General features: G+C 42.1%; 1 protein-coding gene across 2 annotated transcripts; it reads left to right on the top strand.

Annotated features, from left to right (window-relative positions):
• Positions 1-8,223: 8,223 nt before the first annotated feature.
• Positions 8,224-16,892, top strand: LOC109871425 (serine/threonine kinase-like domain-containing protein STKLD1). 2 transcript variants are annotated; one of them, XM_031817812.1, is made up of 19 exons: positions 8,224-8,595; positions 8,789-8,875; positions 8,979-9,023; positions 9,237-9,311; positions 9,553-9,657; positions 9,770-9,840; positions 9,964-10,079; positions 10,177-10,292; positions 10,919-11,052; positions 11,893-12,023; positions 12,210-12,287; positions 13,861-13,977; positions 14,094-14,234; positions 14,549-14,677; positions 14,797-14,925; positions 15,420-15,548; positions 15,623-15,763; positions 15,849-15,928; positions 16,652-16,892. In XM_031817812.1, the coding sequence occupies exons 1-19, from the start codon at positions 8,581-8,583 to the stop codon at positions 16,727-16,729; spliced, it is 1,917 nt and encodes a 638-aa protein (XP_031673672.1). In that variant the 5' UTR covers positions 8,224-8,580; the 3' UTR covers positions 16,730-16,892. The 2 variants fall into 2 exon arrangements, with proteins under 2 accessions (XP_031673672.1, XP_031673681.1); XM_031817821.1 differs by lacking the exon at positions 9,237-9,311 and having other exon boundaries at positions 8,276-8,595.
• Positions 16,893-17,282: the final 390 nt, after the last annotated feature.

Raw genomic sequence — 17,282 nt, 5'->3', positions numbered from 1 at the left:
GCTAACCCTGACTCGGAGCCCTCCCCGACTATTATATTAGCAGCTATCAAGAAAATGGAAGAGGACATGAACACTCGATTTAATCATCTCGACTCATCCTTACAGTCAGTGCAAGCCTCCCTGGCTGAACATACAACCCGCGTTATTGATCTGGAAGGAAACGCAGGTGACCACGAGACACGCATCGCCACCTTCGAGGGACAGTATGAAGAGCTACTAACAGCAAACAAAGCTATGAAACTCAAGCTAATTGACCTTGAGGGACGTTCAATGTGTTCAAATATGAAAATCACAGGCTTGGAAGAACAAATGGAGAAGGGCAGACCAACACAGTTTATACCAAAACTGTTAGGGTTTGACCATTTCCCCCAAGGCCGAAAGTGTCTCTCCGCTGCGCTGCCGCATCATGATTGCCAAAATACACCACGGCCCCGAGAGGGAAAAGATTCTGCGCCTGTCCCGCCGGCTATTCCCCATATCCTTCAACGGAGCTCGGGTTAACATATACCCAGACTACACTGCTGAGGTAACCAAGTAGCGCTAGGCCTTTGATGGAGCTCGGAAGAAGCTCAGAGATGCAGGAATCAGACATGGCCTCCTCTTCCCTGCTTGGCGGATACTTACCCATGGTACGGTAGAGAAGGTGTTTTAAAAACCACAGGATGCCGCGTCTTTCATTGACAGGATTACTTCTATAGCCACCAACGCCTAGGACCATTAGGGCCGGGCCAGTGCAGCTGTTCACAGTGATCGGTAGGCCGGTTTATCCCGCCATTTTCAGATATGACAGTGCTGTCATAGTCCCACAGGTGGGTAAAACTGCACCTGACCGATTTCCCTGTTTCAGTAGGGACATATTGACAACATTGTTTGGCTCAATTCAGTTATTTTATAAGACCAATTGTTATAGACATAAGAGTGAGGGGGCCCAGTCGGACCACCTGAAGGTACACTAATTTAGTTTCACTATACATTGGTTAGCAAACCTATGTCTCCCTGTAGTGTCCAGCAGTTCCACAATGTTTATGTGGGAATGTATATTCCACTTCGTTTGGGGAAGTGGACAGGGGAGGGAGGTGGAGAATGTTTTTTCATTTTTAAAAAATGTGTCCTTTGCTCTTTACATGTTGCACCAACCCTACTGTTACAATTATAATGTATTTGAGGACCAAATAATTATTCCTTATGACTACTGATAATTACTTCTTTACATTACCCTTCTTTCGTGGAATGTACAAGGTTTGAGAACGAATTTGAAAAGAGGAAAAGTTTTCTCACATTTGAAATCTTTATCTGGAGATATTGTGTTTCTACGAAAAACTCACATGAAGCATACAGAGCAATGGAGATTAAAATGTAGTTGGGTATCACAGATTTATCAATCAACCTTTTCATCCAAGACTAGAGGTGTAGCCATATTATTTCGAAAAACTGTCCCATTCAAACATATTTCAACTATAAGCGACCACAATGGCCGCTTTATTAAAGTAATAGGCCACATTCTATCACGACATGTAACATTTATAAATCTTTATGCACCGAACCTCGATGAACCAGGGTTATTTTGGAATGTCTTCAGTCTCTTACCAGATTTATCAACCACACATTTAATTACAGGCAGAGATTTTAACTGCATTTTCGATCATTATATGGATAGGCTTCCTAGTCGCCCTACCACTTCACTGAATTCCACTACTGTCTTGAATAATTTAATTGGAACAATGAACCTTGTTGATATGTGGAGATTACAACACTCTACGGATAAGGATGATTCTTTCTTCTCACGTGCATAAATCATACACAAAAATGTACTACTTTTTAAACAGGCTCTAAATTGACATCTAACGTCACATCTATAATATAATAACTTCCGATCACAGTCCCATTTTATTACAAATGGATTTCGGCAGAACAAGGCCTCAATTCAGTTGGCGATTTAATCCAACATTACTCAATGATGAACAATTTCACCAACAAACAGCCAATTTAATTACGGACTATAGGTCTCAAAATGATACTGCTGATGTATCCGACTCGACTTTGTGGGAGGCATTTAAGGCTGTTATGTGTGGGCATATAATATATGAGGCTACCATGAAAAAATGTAGGCAGAGAAGATTATTAGAAATTGAGGCCCAGCTCCCGGTGCTTGAGAGAGTCTATATGGAACCGCCCTTATCTTCCAAGTTGAATGACATAATAAAACTCAAATATGAATACAATACTATTCTCTCTAACCAAGTAAACACAATGCTATTAAAGATTAAACAAAAACACTTAGAGTTGGCTGACAAACCGGATAAACTACTGGCACGCCAGCTGAGAGGTATACAGGCCAATAGAGCTATTCATATAATTACATCTAGTACAGGAGCTGTTACTACAGACCCAAAATAAATTAATGCATGTTTCACAAAGTGTTATCAAGACCTCTACACCTGCAGATACCGCACTGCAGATACCGCGAAAATGTCTGATTTCCTCCATTCCCTTTCCCTACCTAATTTATGCGGTGCTGCTCAAATGGAGCTAAATGCAGAGATAACTTTAGAAGAGGTTGTTTCTGCAGTATGTAGATGATGTTCTGAAAGAGCTGCAAAATCTGCACCCCTACAAATCAGACGGGCTAGACAATCTGGACCCTCTCTTTCTAAAATGATCCCCGGAAATGGTTGCAACCCCTATTACTAGCCTGTTCAAACTCTCTTTCCTATCGTCTGAGATCCCCAAAGATTGGAAAGCTGCTGCGGTCATCCCCCTCTTCAAAGGGGGAGACACTCTAGACCCAAACTGCTACAGACCTATATCTATCCTACCCTGCCTTTCTAATGTCTTTGAAAGCCAAGTTAACAAACAGATCACCGACTTTCGAATCCCACCGTACCTTCTCCGCTATACAATCTGGTTTCCGAGCTGGTCATGGGTGCACCTCAGCCATGCTCAAGGTCCTAAACGATATCATAACCGCCATCGATAAGAGACAATACTGTGCAGCTGTATTCATCGACCTGGCCAAGGCCTTTCGACTCCGTCAATCACCACATTCTTATCGGCAGACTCAACAGCCTTGATTTCCCAAATGACTGCCTCACCTGGTTCACCAACTACTTCTCAGACAGAGTTCAGTGTGTCAAATCGGAGGGCCTGTTGTCCGGACCTCTGGAAGTCTCTATGGGGGTGCCAAAGGATTCAATTCTCGGGCCGACTCTTTTCTCTGTATGCATCAATGATGTCGCTCTTGCTGCTGGTGATTCTCTGATCCACCTCTATGCATTCTCAATGTATTGTTTTCTGTCATTATCTATATGTTTGTAAAACCGAAAAATCAAAATAAAATATGTATAAAAATAAATAAATAATAATACACAATATATATATATATATATATATATATATATATATATATATATATATATATATATATATATATATATATATATATATATACAAAATATACATACAGTGCATTTGGAAAGTATTCAGACCCCTTCCCTTTTTCCACATTTTGTTATGTTACAGCCTTATTCTAAAATGGATGAAATTACTTTCCCCCCCATGCTTCTACACCTGCATTGCTTGCGGTTTGGGGTTTTAGGCTGGGTTTCTGTACAGCACTTTGAGATATCAGCTGTTGTAAGAAGGGCTTTATAAATACATTTGATTTGATATACAGTGCATTCAAAATGTATTCAGACTCCTTCCCCCTTTCCACATTTTGTTATGTTACAGCCTTATTCTAAAATGGATGAAATTACTTTCCCCCCCTCATCAATCTACACATAATACCCCATAATGACAAAGCATAAACAGTTTTTTTGAAATGTTTGCAAATTCATAACAAATAAAACAGAAATACCTAATTTACATAAGTATTTAGACCCTTTGCTATGAGACTAGAAATTGGGATCAGGTGTATCCTGTTTATATTGATCATTCTTGAGATGTTTCTACAACTTGATTGGAGTCCACCTGTGGTAAATTCAATTGATTGGACATGATTTGGAAAGGGGTAGGCCGGGGTAGGCCGTTTGGCCGGGGTATACCGTCATTGTAAATAAGAATTTGTTCTTAACTGACTTGCCTAGTTAAATAAAGGTTTAATAAAAAATCTATTAAAAAAGGCACACACCTGTCTATATAAGGTCCCATAGTTGACAGTGCCTGTCAGCGCAAAAACCAAACCATGAGGTTGAAGGAATTGTCCGTTGAGCTCCGAGACAGGATTGTGTCGAGGCACAGACCTGGGGAAGGGTACCAAAACATTTCTGCAGCATTGAAGATCCCGAAGAACACAGTGGCCTCCATCATTCTTAAATGGAAGAAGTTTGGAATCACCAAGACTCTTCCTAGAGCTGGCAGGCCCCGCCAAACTGAGCAATCGGGGGAGAAGGCCCTTGGTCAGGGAGCTGACCAAGAACATGATGCTGACAGAGCTCCAGAGTTCCTCTGTGAGGATGGGAGGACCTTCCAGAAGGACAACACTCCACCAATCAGGCCTTTATGCCAGACGGAAGCCAACCCTCAGTAAAAGGCACATGACAGTCCGCTTGGAGTTTGCCAAAAGGCACCTAAAGGACTCAGACCATGAGAAAGAAGATTCTCTGGTCTGATGAAACCAAGATTGCGCTCTTTGGCCTGAATGCCAATTGAATGCCAATTGTCGCATCTGACCTGACACCTGACACCATCCCTACGGTGAAGCATTGTAGTGGCAGCATCATGCCGTGGGGATGTTTTTCAGCGGTAGGGACTGGGAGACTAGTCAGGATCGAGGGAAAGATGAACAGAGCAAAGTACAGAGATCCTTGATGAAAACTTGCGCCAGAGTGCTCAGGACCTCAGACTGGTGTGAAGGTTCACCTTGCAACAGGACAACAACCCTAAGCACACAGCCAAGACAACGCAGGAGAGGGTTCGGGACAAGTCTCTGAATGTCCTTGAGTGGTCCAGCCAGAGCCCGGACTTGAACCTCATCAAACATCTCTGGAGAGACCTGAAAATAGCTGTGCATCGATGTTCCCCATCCAACCTGACAGAGTTTGCGAGGATCTGCAGAGAATGATAGAAAAACCCACAAAATAGAACCAGAGTCCTATTCCGTTATTCCTAGCTGCGGTATTCAGGCGACCGGGCCTGCTTTGAACACTCTAATTTTTCCAAAGTAAACGCTTCGGACCCCGCGGGACACTCAGTTAAGAGCATCGAGGGGGCGCGGAGAGGCATGGGCTGGGACAGGTGGTAGCTCGCCTTGCGGCGGACCGCCAGCTCGATCCCGAGATCCAACTACAAGCTTTTGGGGTGGCAGGGTAGCCTAGTGGTTAGCGTGTTGGACTAGTAACCGGAAGGTTGCAAGTTCAAACCCCAGAGCTGACAAGGTACAAATCTGAACAGGCAGTTAACCCACTGTTCCTAGGCTGTCATTGTAAATAAGAATTTGTTCTTAACTGACTTGCCTAGATAAATAAAGGTAAAATAAAACATTTACTGGTTTATCCACTTGTCCTTCAGACAAAGAGGTGACTGAAAATGTTGTGTTGTTTGGGCTCCCAAGGAGCACAGCTATCTCAGTGCAAGACACCTTGAATCCAGGCTGAATCACATCTGGCCGTGATTGGGAGTCCCATAGGGTTGGCCCAGTGTCGTCTGTCTTTGGCTGGGGTAGGCCGTCAAGAAAGATGCAAAGATTTGAATTTGATCTTAACTGACTAATAAAGGGTCTGAATAGGGTGCTGTAAATGACATATTTCACTTTTTTATTTGTAATACGTTTGCAAAAATGTTGAAAAACCTGTTTTTGGCTTGTCATTATGGGGAAAAAACGGTCATCCATTTTAGAATAAAATGTGGAAAAAGTCAAGGGGTCTGAATACTTGCCGAGTACACTTTGTATAATGATGTTATAATTTTAGTGACAAATTAATCAAATCCCTAGTTTACCAGGATGACTTTGAATGTTCCTGAGTGGCCTAGTTACAGTTTTGACTTTAATATGCTTGAAAATCTATGGCAAGACTTGGAAATGGCTGTTTAGCAATGATCAACAACCAACTTGAGAGAGCATGCATACTTTTTCTAAGACTAATGTGCAATATTGTACAATTCAGGTGTACAATGCTCTTAGAGACTTACCCAGAAAGACACAGCTGTAATTGCTGCCTAAAATGATTCTAATGATTCTAATATGTATTGACTCAGGGGTGTGAATACTTATGTAAATTATATATTTAAGTTTCTAATTTTCAATAAATTGGCTACAATTGATAAAAACATGTTTTCACTTTGTTATTATGGGGTATTGTTTGTAGAAAATAAGTATATTAATATATTTGGAATTCAGGCTGTAACACAAAATGTGGAATAAGTCAAGGGGTACGAATACTTTCTGAAGGCACTGTAGATTTGGGGTGGCAGGTAGCCTAGTGGTTAGAGTGTTGGGCCAGTAACCAAAAGTTTGCCAGATCAAATACCTGACCTGACAAGGTCAAAATCTGTTGTTCTTCCCCTGAACAAGGCAGTTAACCCACTGTTCCCCAGTAGGTGGTCATTGTAAATAAGAATTTGTTCTTAACTGACTTGCCTAGTTCTTTTTCAACATTTTCAGTTGGGTTCCTCTAAGAACCCCACCAACTATTGGGGTCTGTTCAATAAGAAAGACCATTAGAGGCATTCTTTATTGCAAGAACCCATATGATTTTAGAATAACCCATTGTTGAACCCATAATTTAGATATACGGCTCTGGAAGAAATGAAGAGACCGCTGCAAAATTATCAGTTTCTCTGGTTTTACTCTTTATAGGTATGTGTTTAAAAATGTTGCTTTATCCTATAAACTACTGACAACATTTCTCCCAAATTCCAAATAAAAATATTGTCATTTAGAGCATTTATTTGCAGAAAATGACAACTGGTCAAAATAACAAAAATATGCAGTGTTGTGAGACCTCGAAAAATGCTAAGAAAATAAGTTCATATTCATTTTTAAACAACACAATGCTAATGTTTTAACTTCAGAAATCAATATTTGGTGGAATAACCCTGATTTTCAATCACAGCTTTAATGCGTCTTGGCATGCTCTCCACCAGTCTTTCACATTTATGTTGGGTGACTTTATGCAACTCCTGGCGCAAAAAAAATCAAGCAGCTCGGCTTTGTTTGATGGCTTGTGACCATCCATCTTCCTCTTAATCACATTCCAGAGCTTTTCAATGGGGTTCAGGTCTGGAGATTGGGCTGGCCATGACAGGGTCTTGATCTGGTGGTCCTCCATCCACACCTTGCTTGACTGGCTGTGTGGCATTGTCCTGCTGGAAAAAAACAATCCTCGGAGTTGGGGATGTTGTCAGAGCAGAAGGAAGCAGGTTTTCTTCCAGGACAACCTTGTACTGGCTTGATTCATGCGTCCTTCACAAAGACAAATCTGCCCGATTCCAGCCTTGCTGAAGTACCCCCAGATCATCACTGATCCTCTACCAAATTTCACAGTGAGTGCGAGACCTCGAGAGGCCTATAAGCCACAGCGTCTCGCACCTACTGTGAAATTTGGTGGAGGATCGTAATAGTAAATTCAGAGAAACTGATAATTTTGCAGTGGTCTCTTCATTTTTTCCAAGCGATGTAGAACTACATGTGAAAATGTAACAAGGTTCATTCAAGGTCCCTTTAAGATGTTCAAGAGTGGCCTGAAGTGTTTTTCTAACCTAAAAGAATCCCACCCACCGCCCCTCCAGAAAAAGTATAGGGCTCGCAGTCCGGGTAAGTAGTCTGGCTTTCAGTGACTTGCTCAACGCTCTTAACGCCTAGGCTACCTGCCGTCATCTGGCGCCACCTGGCGGCAGCAAGTCTAACACACACATACAGGAATAAATATTAAAAAGGTGGAACTAAGGTGTGCCATGCATGGCCAGCCCTTAGATAAAAAAAAAATAATAATAATAGCCAATATATCATACATAAGAATGACCTTTATTGGCAGTCTCCAAGTCCAGTAAAAGACATGGTGTACACCACAAAAAAAGATAATAGCGGTGCTGACTACCTGTAAAAGGCTATACAATAAAGAGAGTCGCTAACTTGATATATTCCAGAAATGTACTGGGTAAACCACCAACGTTTCGGGCATTACATTGCCTTCTTCAGTCTTCAAGTACACACAGCCAGCCACCTGCAACCAATCACACGCTCGCAGCCGGTAGGTCACAATCACATGACTACCACTGTTCAGTTAATTTTATCTTAAAGTATAGCCTCGGCTCCCAACCTTCGCTCACGTTGAAAAAAAAATGTGTTACCAACATAATGGCAACATTAACATTACTGAAGATGAACTGAAAGTCTGTGGCAAAGGCTAAACTGAATGTGATGTATCCTGAACGGTTAAACATAATTGTGGAGTTGTTGTGTCCCAGGCTGAGACGTTATATTGATTAATATCTGAATACGCGTGTGCGCAATTGAGCATGCGCATATTGAATCCCCTCATAACCGTCACAGTCTTGTTTCTATGCACTTATTCGAAACACAACACTGAACACTGCTGCCAAAGCAGCGCACAGATTTCTACACCTTGAACACACTGCACCATGGACGATTATATGGTAAATATGTATATTTTCATGGTTCAAGTTTCTGCCTCAACAGTTAACCTCAATGTAGTTTTCTGACAGACGTGATATCAAGGGGTTTGCAATGGTTACATTAAAACGTACCCATTTGTTACAGCATAATTATTAGCTTATGTTTTTGTTTATTTGCATTACTGTAACATGTAAAGTAAACATTGTTTTTAAGATTTTGGATGCAATGTGCCCCGGATGCTTTGGGACAGTTCTATTTGTGAAGGAAAGAACGTCTGATCTGGAGTTTACACTAAAGAAGGTAACGTTATACAGTAGTGTAGTGGGCACACATTTGATAAGGATTTGCATAGTTTTTTTTTTGAATAGATGTTGACATGCTGATATAATTCTGCCCCCCACAGGTTGAGTGTTTGGATGAAGGCAGAGCCAACCAAGCATACCAGGAGGTGAGATCCTGTAGGCCTCTCATAAAACTAGTATTGATACTATGCAAAGTTACTTAATAATCTACGTTGCAATAGTACAGTAGTAAGCCTAGTATATGTCAGCTACTTGATCCACATGTCACCATCTGGCTATTCCATCTGATAGGCCTATCTGTTGACATTTTGGTACACACTGTCTCTGTGTCCATCAAAGTCATGTGTTCTTTCCATCAGGCTCATTGTCTGCTGAATGTGAGACATCCCAACATTGTCACGTATAAGAAGTTATTCATTTTTTGGGATGAAAGTGTAAGTTTGTTATTTACAGATGAAGTATATGTCCTGTATATGACACATAGGGCAGCAGGTAGACTAGCGGTTAAGAGTGTTGGGCCAGTAACTGAAAGGTTGCTGGTTTGAATCCCAGAGCCGACTAGTTGAAAAATCTGTAAGTTGCTCTGGAAAAGAGTGTCTGCTAAATGACTAAAATTGACATTTACAAATGTTAAAACATGAATGTCAGTCTCATTAAATCATTTTACCTTCTCAGGTATCTTCTGTCTTTCTTTCAATGGTAATGGACTGCCCATACATGACAACCCTGTCCACTGCGGTCACTTATCACAGACAGGAGGAAAAGAAGATAAAAAAAAAGGTCATCAACAACTCAGTAGATTTTCCCATCACTAGTTGAACAAGTATTAACACATACTGTATGTTATCAACCCCTTAAGCATCGAGGGCAATGAGTGTTGTTTTCCAACCAGGTCATCAAGACATTTTTGGGACAAATGGTGGATGCTTTGGCCTACTTGCACAAACGGAGTATTGCTCACAGGTAACCTGCCCCTCACATTGAAATGTACTGCCAGGCAAGCCTGTATAGTTTGTGTGAATGAATAGCCTATGGTTTCTAAAAATGATCATTTCAGAGTACAGTTTCTCTTCTTTTTTTTTGTAGGAATTTGAAGCCATCAAATATTCTGATCACAAAAGAGGCCAAGTTTGTCATATGTGATTTTGGAACTGCCTCCATCACAGGAGATAGAGTAAAGTTACACAAAAGAGTAAAGGATTGTATGTATAGAATATTTCTTTATTTTATTAAATGGAATTATGTAGTAATTAATAACAGTACAGTTGACTTTGTTTGCTATTTACTGTATCTCTATAGGTGCCAAACGATGGATGGCTCCAGAGAGCCTGACCCATCATCAGATGCCTGAGAAGTCCGACATTTGGTCCCTGGGGTGTGTCCTTCTCGACATGCTGACCTGTCACATGCTTGATGTACGTCTATCACTGACTAGTTACTCTTCATTTACCATAGAGGTGGGATTGATTTGTAGATCACCAAAACGCTCTCGAGTATCCCACCTATGTACTGTAAATCATTTAATCTAGTCCAGTACTATCGGGGACGGTAAGTAGCCTAGCGGTTAGAGCATTGGGACAGTAACCATAAAGTTGCTTGTTCGGATCCCCGAGCTGGCAAGGTGGAAAAATGGGCCTTTCCGCCTTTGAGCAAGGCAGTTACCCGACACAACAACTGCTCCCCGGGCGCCGGTGACGTCAATTTAGGCAGCCCCCCAAACCTCTGAGTTGGGGGTTGGGTTAAATGCAGAAGACACATTTCGGTTGAATGCATTCAGTTCTGCAACGTTCCCAACTAGTACACCTGGTTTGACTAGTTGAATAAGGTGTGCTGAAATGAATCAAAGAAGTGGGAAGGCTGATGGTACTGGAAGAGAGGTTTCAGAAACACTACTGACGGTTGGCACCAAACAGAAGAAAGCGGACTGAAACAGGGAACTTGTCCCCCCCCCCCCCCCCCCCCCAAAAAAACGTATTTTCCGTTGCAAAACATTTTGCTACAGTGTGGACTAATGAATAAGACCCTGATCTCCCATCCACAGGTGGAGGGATCTATCTCTCAGCTGCTGAGGATCAGAGAGGACCAGACATCACTGAATGTCATTGTCCTCAAGGGCCTCCACCAAGTCCTCACTATGATGTTGGACCGCAACCCAAAGACCAGGACCAGCGTGTGGTGAGTAGTGTAGTCGCCCTTGACCCGGGGTGTCAAACTCATTCCACTGAGAGCTGAGTGTCTGCGGGTTTGTTTTTTCCCTTTCAATTAAGACTTCTATAACCACCCGAGGGGAGTTCCTTAATAATTAGTGACCTTAATTAATCAATCAAGTACAAGGGTGGAGCGAAAACCCGCAGATACTCGGTCCTTCATGCAATGAGTTTGGGACATGTGCCCTAGACTGTCAGCTGTCACAGTTTGGTTGAAGTCTGGTTGAGCTCATCACAGAGACATTCCAAGGTTGAAGTCTGGTTGAGCTCTCATCACAGAGACATTCCAAGGTTGAAGTCTGGTTGAGCTCTCATCACAGAGACATTCCAAGGTTGAGGTCTGGTTGAGCTCATCACAGAGACATTCCAAGGTTGAAGTCTGGTTGAGCTCATCACAGAGACATTCCAAGGTTGAAGTCTGGTTGAGCTCATCACAGAGACATTCCAAGGTTGAGGTCTGGTTGAGCTCATCACAGAGACATTCCAAGGTTGAGGTCTGGTTGAGCTCATCACAGAGACATTCAAAGGTTGAGGTCTGGTTGAGCTCTCATCACAGAGACATTCAAAAGGTTGAGGTCTGGTTGAGCTCTCATCAGAGACATTTCAATGTATGTATTGTACTTATTAATGGCAATATAAATTAAACTTGAACTTTAGTTATAGATACAGGGGGGATAGGATGAACTAGTGTTATACTATCCCTTCACTAATGTCTTGTGAACAGACTATGTAAACATAAATGGTACCATCTGACAAAATGACACAAGATTTTAGTTCTGGGTCAACTGAGATTATCTCTCCAATAAAGGGAACTGGTGAATGAGGATCTGGTGAAGCATTGTCTGCTGTTGTGTGGCTCCCCTCTACACGCCATGAAGAAAACACTGCCCCCTGGTGTCCATGGACTGCCATTCCACCAAGGCTTTGACAGTGTGCTCGGTCGGTACTTCCTTTTACTGTCCTCCGTTCCCTACTAGTTTTATTAAAATTGTGTATGTTTTTGTACAATACTGTGCGAATGAATGTACCTGTCTAAATTACTGCAGTGGTTAATCCCTATAGCCTACTTGTCCTCAAGAGTTTGCAGTTGTGTTCTGACGAATAGTGGTCCGTTGTAATTTGCAGAGTTCATGCAGACCTACAGAGATGTGGAATCTGTCCAGATGTCAGCTCTGTCATACCTGCTGTCTGAGGAAGGGAATGGTAAGGCTGTTTACTTTGCTCATTATGGGTGATATGATCTTTAAAATTCTTATCATGTTTAAAAAATATATATATATATTTCACCTTTATTTAACCAGGTAGGCTAGTTGAGAACACCTTTATTTAACCAGGTAGGCTAGTTGAGAACAAGTTCTCATTTGCAACTGCGACCTGGCCAAGATAAAGCATAGCAGTGTGAACAGACAACACAGAGTACCACATGGAGTAAACAATTAACAAGTCAATAACACAGTAGGAAAAAAAAGAAGAAAAAAAAAAGAGTCTATATACATTGTGTGCAAAAAGGCATGAGGAGGTAGGCGAATAAATTACAATTTTGCAGATTAACACTGGAGTGATAAATGATCAGATGGTCATGTACAGGTAGAGATAATGGTGTGCAGAAAAGTAAATAAATAAAAACAGTATGGGGATGAGGTAGGTGAAAATGGGTGGGCTATTTACCGATAGACAGCTGCAGCAATCGGTTAGCTGCTCAGATAGTTGATGTTTGAAGTTGGTGAGGGAGATAAAAGTCTCCAACTTCAGCGATTTTTGCAATTCGTTCCAGTCACAGGCAGCAGAGTACTGGAACGAAAGGCGGCCAAATGAGGTGTTGGCTTTAGGGATGATCAGTGAGATACACCTGCTGGAGCGCGTGCTACGGATGGGTGTTGCCATCGTGACCAGTGTACTGAGATAAGGCGGAGCTTTACCTAGCATGGACTTGTAGATGACCTGGAGCCAGTGGGTCTGGTGACGAATATGTAGCGAGGGCCAGCCGACTAGAGCATACAAGTCGCAGTGGTGGGTGGTATAAGGTGCTTTAGTGACAAAACGGATGGCACTGTGATAAACTGCATCCAGTTTGCTGAGTAGAGTGTTGGAAGCAATTTTGTAGATGACATCGCCGAAGTCGAGGATCGGTAAGATAGTCAGTTTTACTAGGGTAAGTTTGGCGGCATGAGTGAAGGAGGCTTTGTTGCGGAATAGAAAGCCGACTCTTGATTTGATTTTCGATTGGAGATGTTTGATATGAGTCTGGAAGGAGAGTTTACAGTCTAGCCAGACACCTAGGTACTTATAGATGTCCACATATTCAAGGTCGGAACCATCCAGGGTGGTGATGCTAGTCGGGCATGCGGGTGCAGGCAGCGATCGGTTGAAAAGCATGCATTTGGTATAAATCTAGCCTGGTCCCAGATCTGTTTGTGCTATATAGGTTGGGCTCCCGAGTGGCGCAGTGGTCTAAGGCACTGCATCTCAGTGCAAAAGGCGTCACCACAGTCCCTGGTTTGATTCCAGGCTGTATCACATCCGGCCATGATTGGGTGTCTCATAGGGAGGGCACAATTGGCCCAACATTGTCCGTGTTTGGCCTGGGTGGGCCGTCATTGTAAATAAGAATTTGTTCTTCACTGACTTGCCTAGTTAAATAAAAGGTTAAATAAAATAAAAAAATAGGTAACTCATGGTCCTTGTCATGCCAAACAATCAGATCTGGGACCAGGATATTACAAATGTTCCTCTAGAAAAACATGGCCTCTACTTTAACTTTAAATTGTTATGGTAGTATTCTACAGGGTAACTGACGTTGTTATAGCCGTCACCACTGCCATGCAAAGTCACATGGACTGTGCAGGTGTTCAGCAAAATGGTTGCCAGGTCCTACACCAGCGTTTAATTGCAGGTAGGTGAACACTTGGGGTGGGTGGCACTAATATGGGTTAGATTCCTCTGCCATGTTGGTATTAGGTTTGGTTGTATAGACGACAAGGTTGTCATCTCTCTGCAATACCCTTGAAGTGCTGGGCCAAGCTGGGGATGGCTCCTGTCTGCTTACCAAGGAAGTGATCACCTGTGTCCTGAACGCCGTGCACAGTCACCCTGAGAAAGCACCACTGCTCTCTCATGCCTTTCAGCTTCTCTTCTGTATCACCGGGGATGGTCAGTAATACTTTAATAATAGGTCATCTACCATTTTAGATTCAGGTTACCTGGATTTTCCCAAATGCACAGTGTGCTAATACATTCTTTACTTGGGGGTGCACAGTCTGTTTAGCTATCATTCCACTCCTTCCCACTCCTTTTCATGCTAAACATGAATTTGGCATATGTCACGGAGTACTATGAGTGAAATATTAGCTATCAGTCTGGTACTCAGGTTAGTGCAAATGGGGGTGCTAAGCCTATTGTTGAGGGTACTTCAGCACTGGCAAGCCCCTCCCTATATTATTACTGACATACCTCCCTTTCATCAGAGCAGGCAGCCAGAGATGTGCTGGACCTGGACGGTATCAGAGAGGTGCTGAACACACTGAGGAAGTTTCCAGAGGATTGTGACATTGTCGTGCCCTGTTGCAAATGCTTATGGAGCGTACTGACACAAAGTGAGAGCTGTCATTGTGTAAATTAAATTATCTGCAATTTCTTGATAATTTGCACACACGATGAGCTCTACCACCAGCCAAAGTGTTGTATGTGTGAACAGCATATTGTGATTTTTCAGGACTTTGCCTTGGAGCTGTACCTTTGAAAGATGCTGTGGAGGCTGTGTGTGTGGCAGCAGAGGCACACATGCAGGACAGCACAGTGATGGAGTCTGTGTGTGCAGCCCTGTCGTCCCTGACCCTACAAGGTAGGCTAAGACCTTCAGAATATTAAGGGCGCTTTCACATATCCCCTTATGGCCCAGACCCAGATCCATGCTATAAAGCATGTGTGAAACGCAAACGCTTAAACAAATCCTGGACCTGCTGAGTAGCGGGTCCAAGATCCAGGTATTGTGACATGGCAGCGTGAGTTGCATTATTTTTTTTTGCCTGTTGTAAATAAGCTAGCTCGGTAGCATCATGTAGAATGTGCTTGTTGCTGATTGCACCCTCAAACTGTTATTTTCAGGTATTGTGAAAGCAAAATATGTTCTGTAGAATTCTCACAAACGCTCCAGGAAACCGAACCAGGGTACTACATTTTATATGTGAAAACGCCCTAAGTCAAATTATACAAATTAGTCAGAAATTTAGTTTCCACAGCTTGTCTTTCTTTGCACATCAGCACACCCAAATTATTGATTAATCACCAGATTGATCGATTGATTGACTAACTGATTGGCGGATTCTCCACTGATAGGTTTATCTGAAGACCAGGACATTGAGGATTCCACCCTTCTGTTGATGCACGCACTCCAAGCACATTTAAAGCATAGCTATGTGGTGAAGTATGCTTTCCTTGCTCTGGACAGTCTTGTCAAAAGCTCAGGTGAGTCAACATAAACATTGAGACTTTTATATCAGAACATATGAGAACTGTCCCTATTCCTCTATTCCTTTTAGAGTTGGCTGCTTTCAGGCTTCTCCTCGCCCCCAATGGAGGAAGTGGATTAGCTATTGTCAAGGAAGCAGAACTCCAACACCATGACAACCCAGAGATCGTAGGGAGCTTTTGTAGCCTCCTCAGTGCTATGGCCCGTTATGGTTAGTGTACACTCCTCACCTTGAATGTGGTGCTATAATTTTCCCTTCAGAAAACCATAGCCCCTGTATGTGACTGTTTTCCCAGGTGATGTCATACCCGAGTTAGTTGCTGAGAAGATACCAGATGTCTTGGAGCAGATTGAGAGGCAGTTTTCATCAAATAAGGTAAGTCATTGACTGTGCCTAAAATGCAGTTAATGTAGACTAAGATTGATTTTAAGGTATTTATAAACTGGGTGGTTCGAGTCCTGAATGGTGATGGTGGTATGTAAGACCTTATACAACGGGTATGACAAAATATAACTTTTTACTGTTTTTAATTACGTTGGTAACCAGTTTATAATAGCAATCCGGCACCTCGGGGGTTTGTGGTATATGGCCAATATACCACAACTAATGGCTATATCCAGGCACCCTGCGTTGCGTCATGCTTAAGAACAGCCCTTAGCCGTGGTATATTGGCCATATACCACACCCCCTCGGGCTTTATTGCTTAGTTATAAACTGGATGGTTCAAGCCCTGAATGCTGATTGGCTGACAGCCGTGGTATATCAGACCGTATACCACAGGTATGACAAAATATAACTTTTTACTGCTTTAATTACATTTGTAACCAGTTTGTAATAGCAATAAGGCACCTCGTGGGTTTGTGGTATATGGCCACTTCGCGTTCCGTTGTGTATAAGAACAGCCCTTAGCTGTGGTATATAGGCCGTATACCACACCCTCTCGTGCCTTATTGATTAAAAATAACAAAAGTTACATTTTTGGGGGGGGCTCAGATGTAAGTCTACTACACGTCTGATTCTTATTGCTTTATTGTATAGGTCAGCGCTCTCCAAGTAATTGACCAGCTAAACCTCTAAACAACCTCTCTGATCCCACAGGAGATAGCTCAATTGGCAAAACATGCCCTCCACAGCACAACAAGCTTTGGAAGAGTCAACATGACAAGCTCAACATAATTCAAAGTGTCACGTTGTGCTTCATGGATTGCTATAGTGACAGTCAAAATGGTGGTTATTTCAGTTGTTGTTTTTATTTTCAGCTGTACTAGTTGCTATACTGTATAGGCCTACATGTCTAAAGAGTAAGCTGTTGGTTATTAAACTTATCCAGAAAAACATATCACCTTATCTGTTCAACAGTTTTATTGCCTTATCTAGGTGATTTAGCTGTCACATTATCCTAGAAAATGAAAAACATTACATTATTAAAATGATTAAAACTTATTACATTAGCCAGTGTTATTACATACTGTACCAGTTGAAGATCTTACAGTATAGAGACACATAGGCCAAGTGGTGGGAAAAAGTAATCAATTGTCAAACTTGAGTAAAAGTAAGGATACCTTAAATAGAAAATAACTCAAGTAAAAGTCACCCAGTAAAATACTAAGTCTAAATGTATTTGGTTTTAAATATACTTAATATACAAAATGTACGAACAAAGCATTTGTTTAGTGAGTCCACCAGATCAGAGGTGGTACAGATGACCAGAAATGTTCTCTTGATAAGT

The sequence above is a fragment of the Oncorhynchus kisutch genome, linkage group LG3 (genome assembly GCF_002021735.2).
Source record: "Oncorhynchus kisutch isolate 150728-3 linkage group LG3, Okis_V2, whole genome shotgun sequence".
NCBI lineage: Eukaryota > Metazoa > Chordata > Actinopteri > Salmoniformes > Salmonidae > Oncorhynchus > Oncorhynchus kisutch.
The sequence above is the reverse complement of the archived record's forward strand: the minus strand, read 5'-3'. Positions and strand labels throughout refer to the sequence as shown.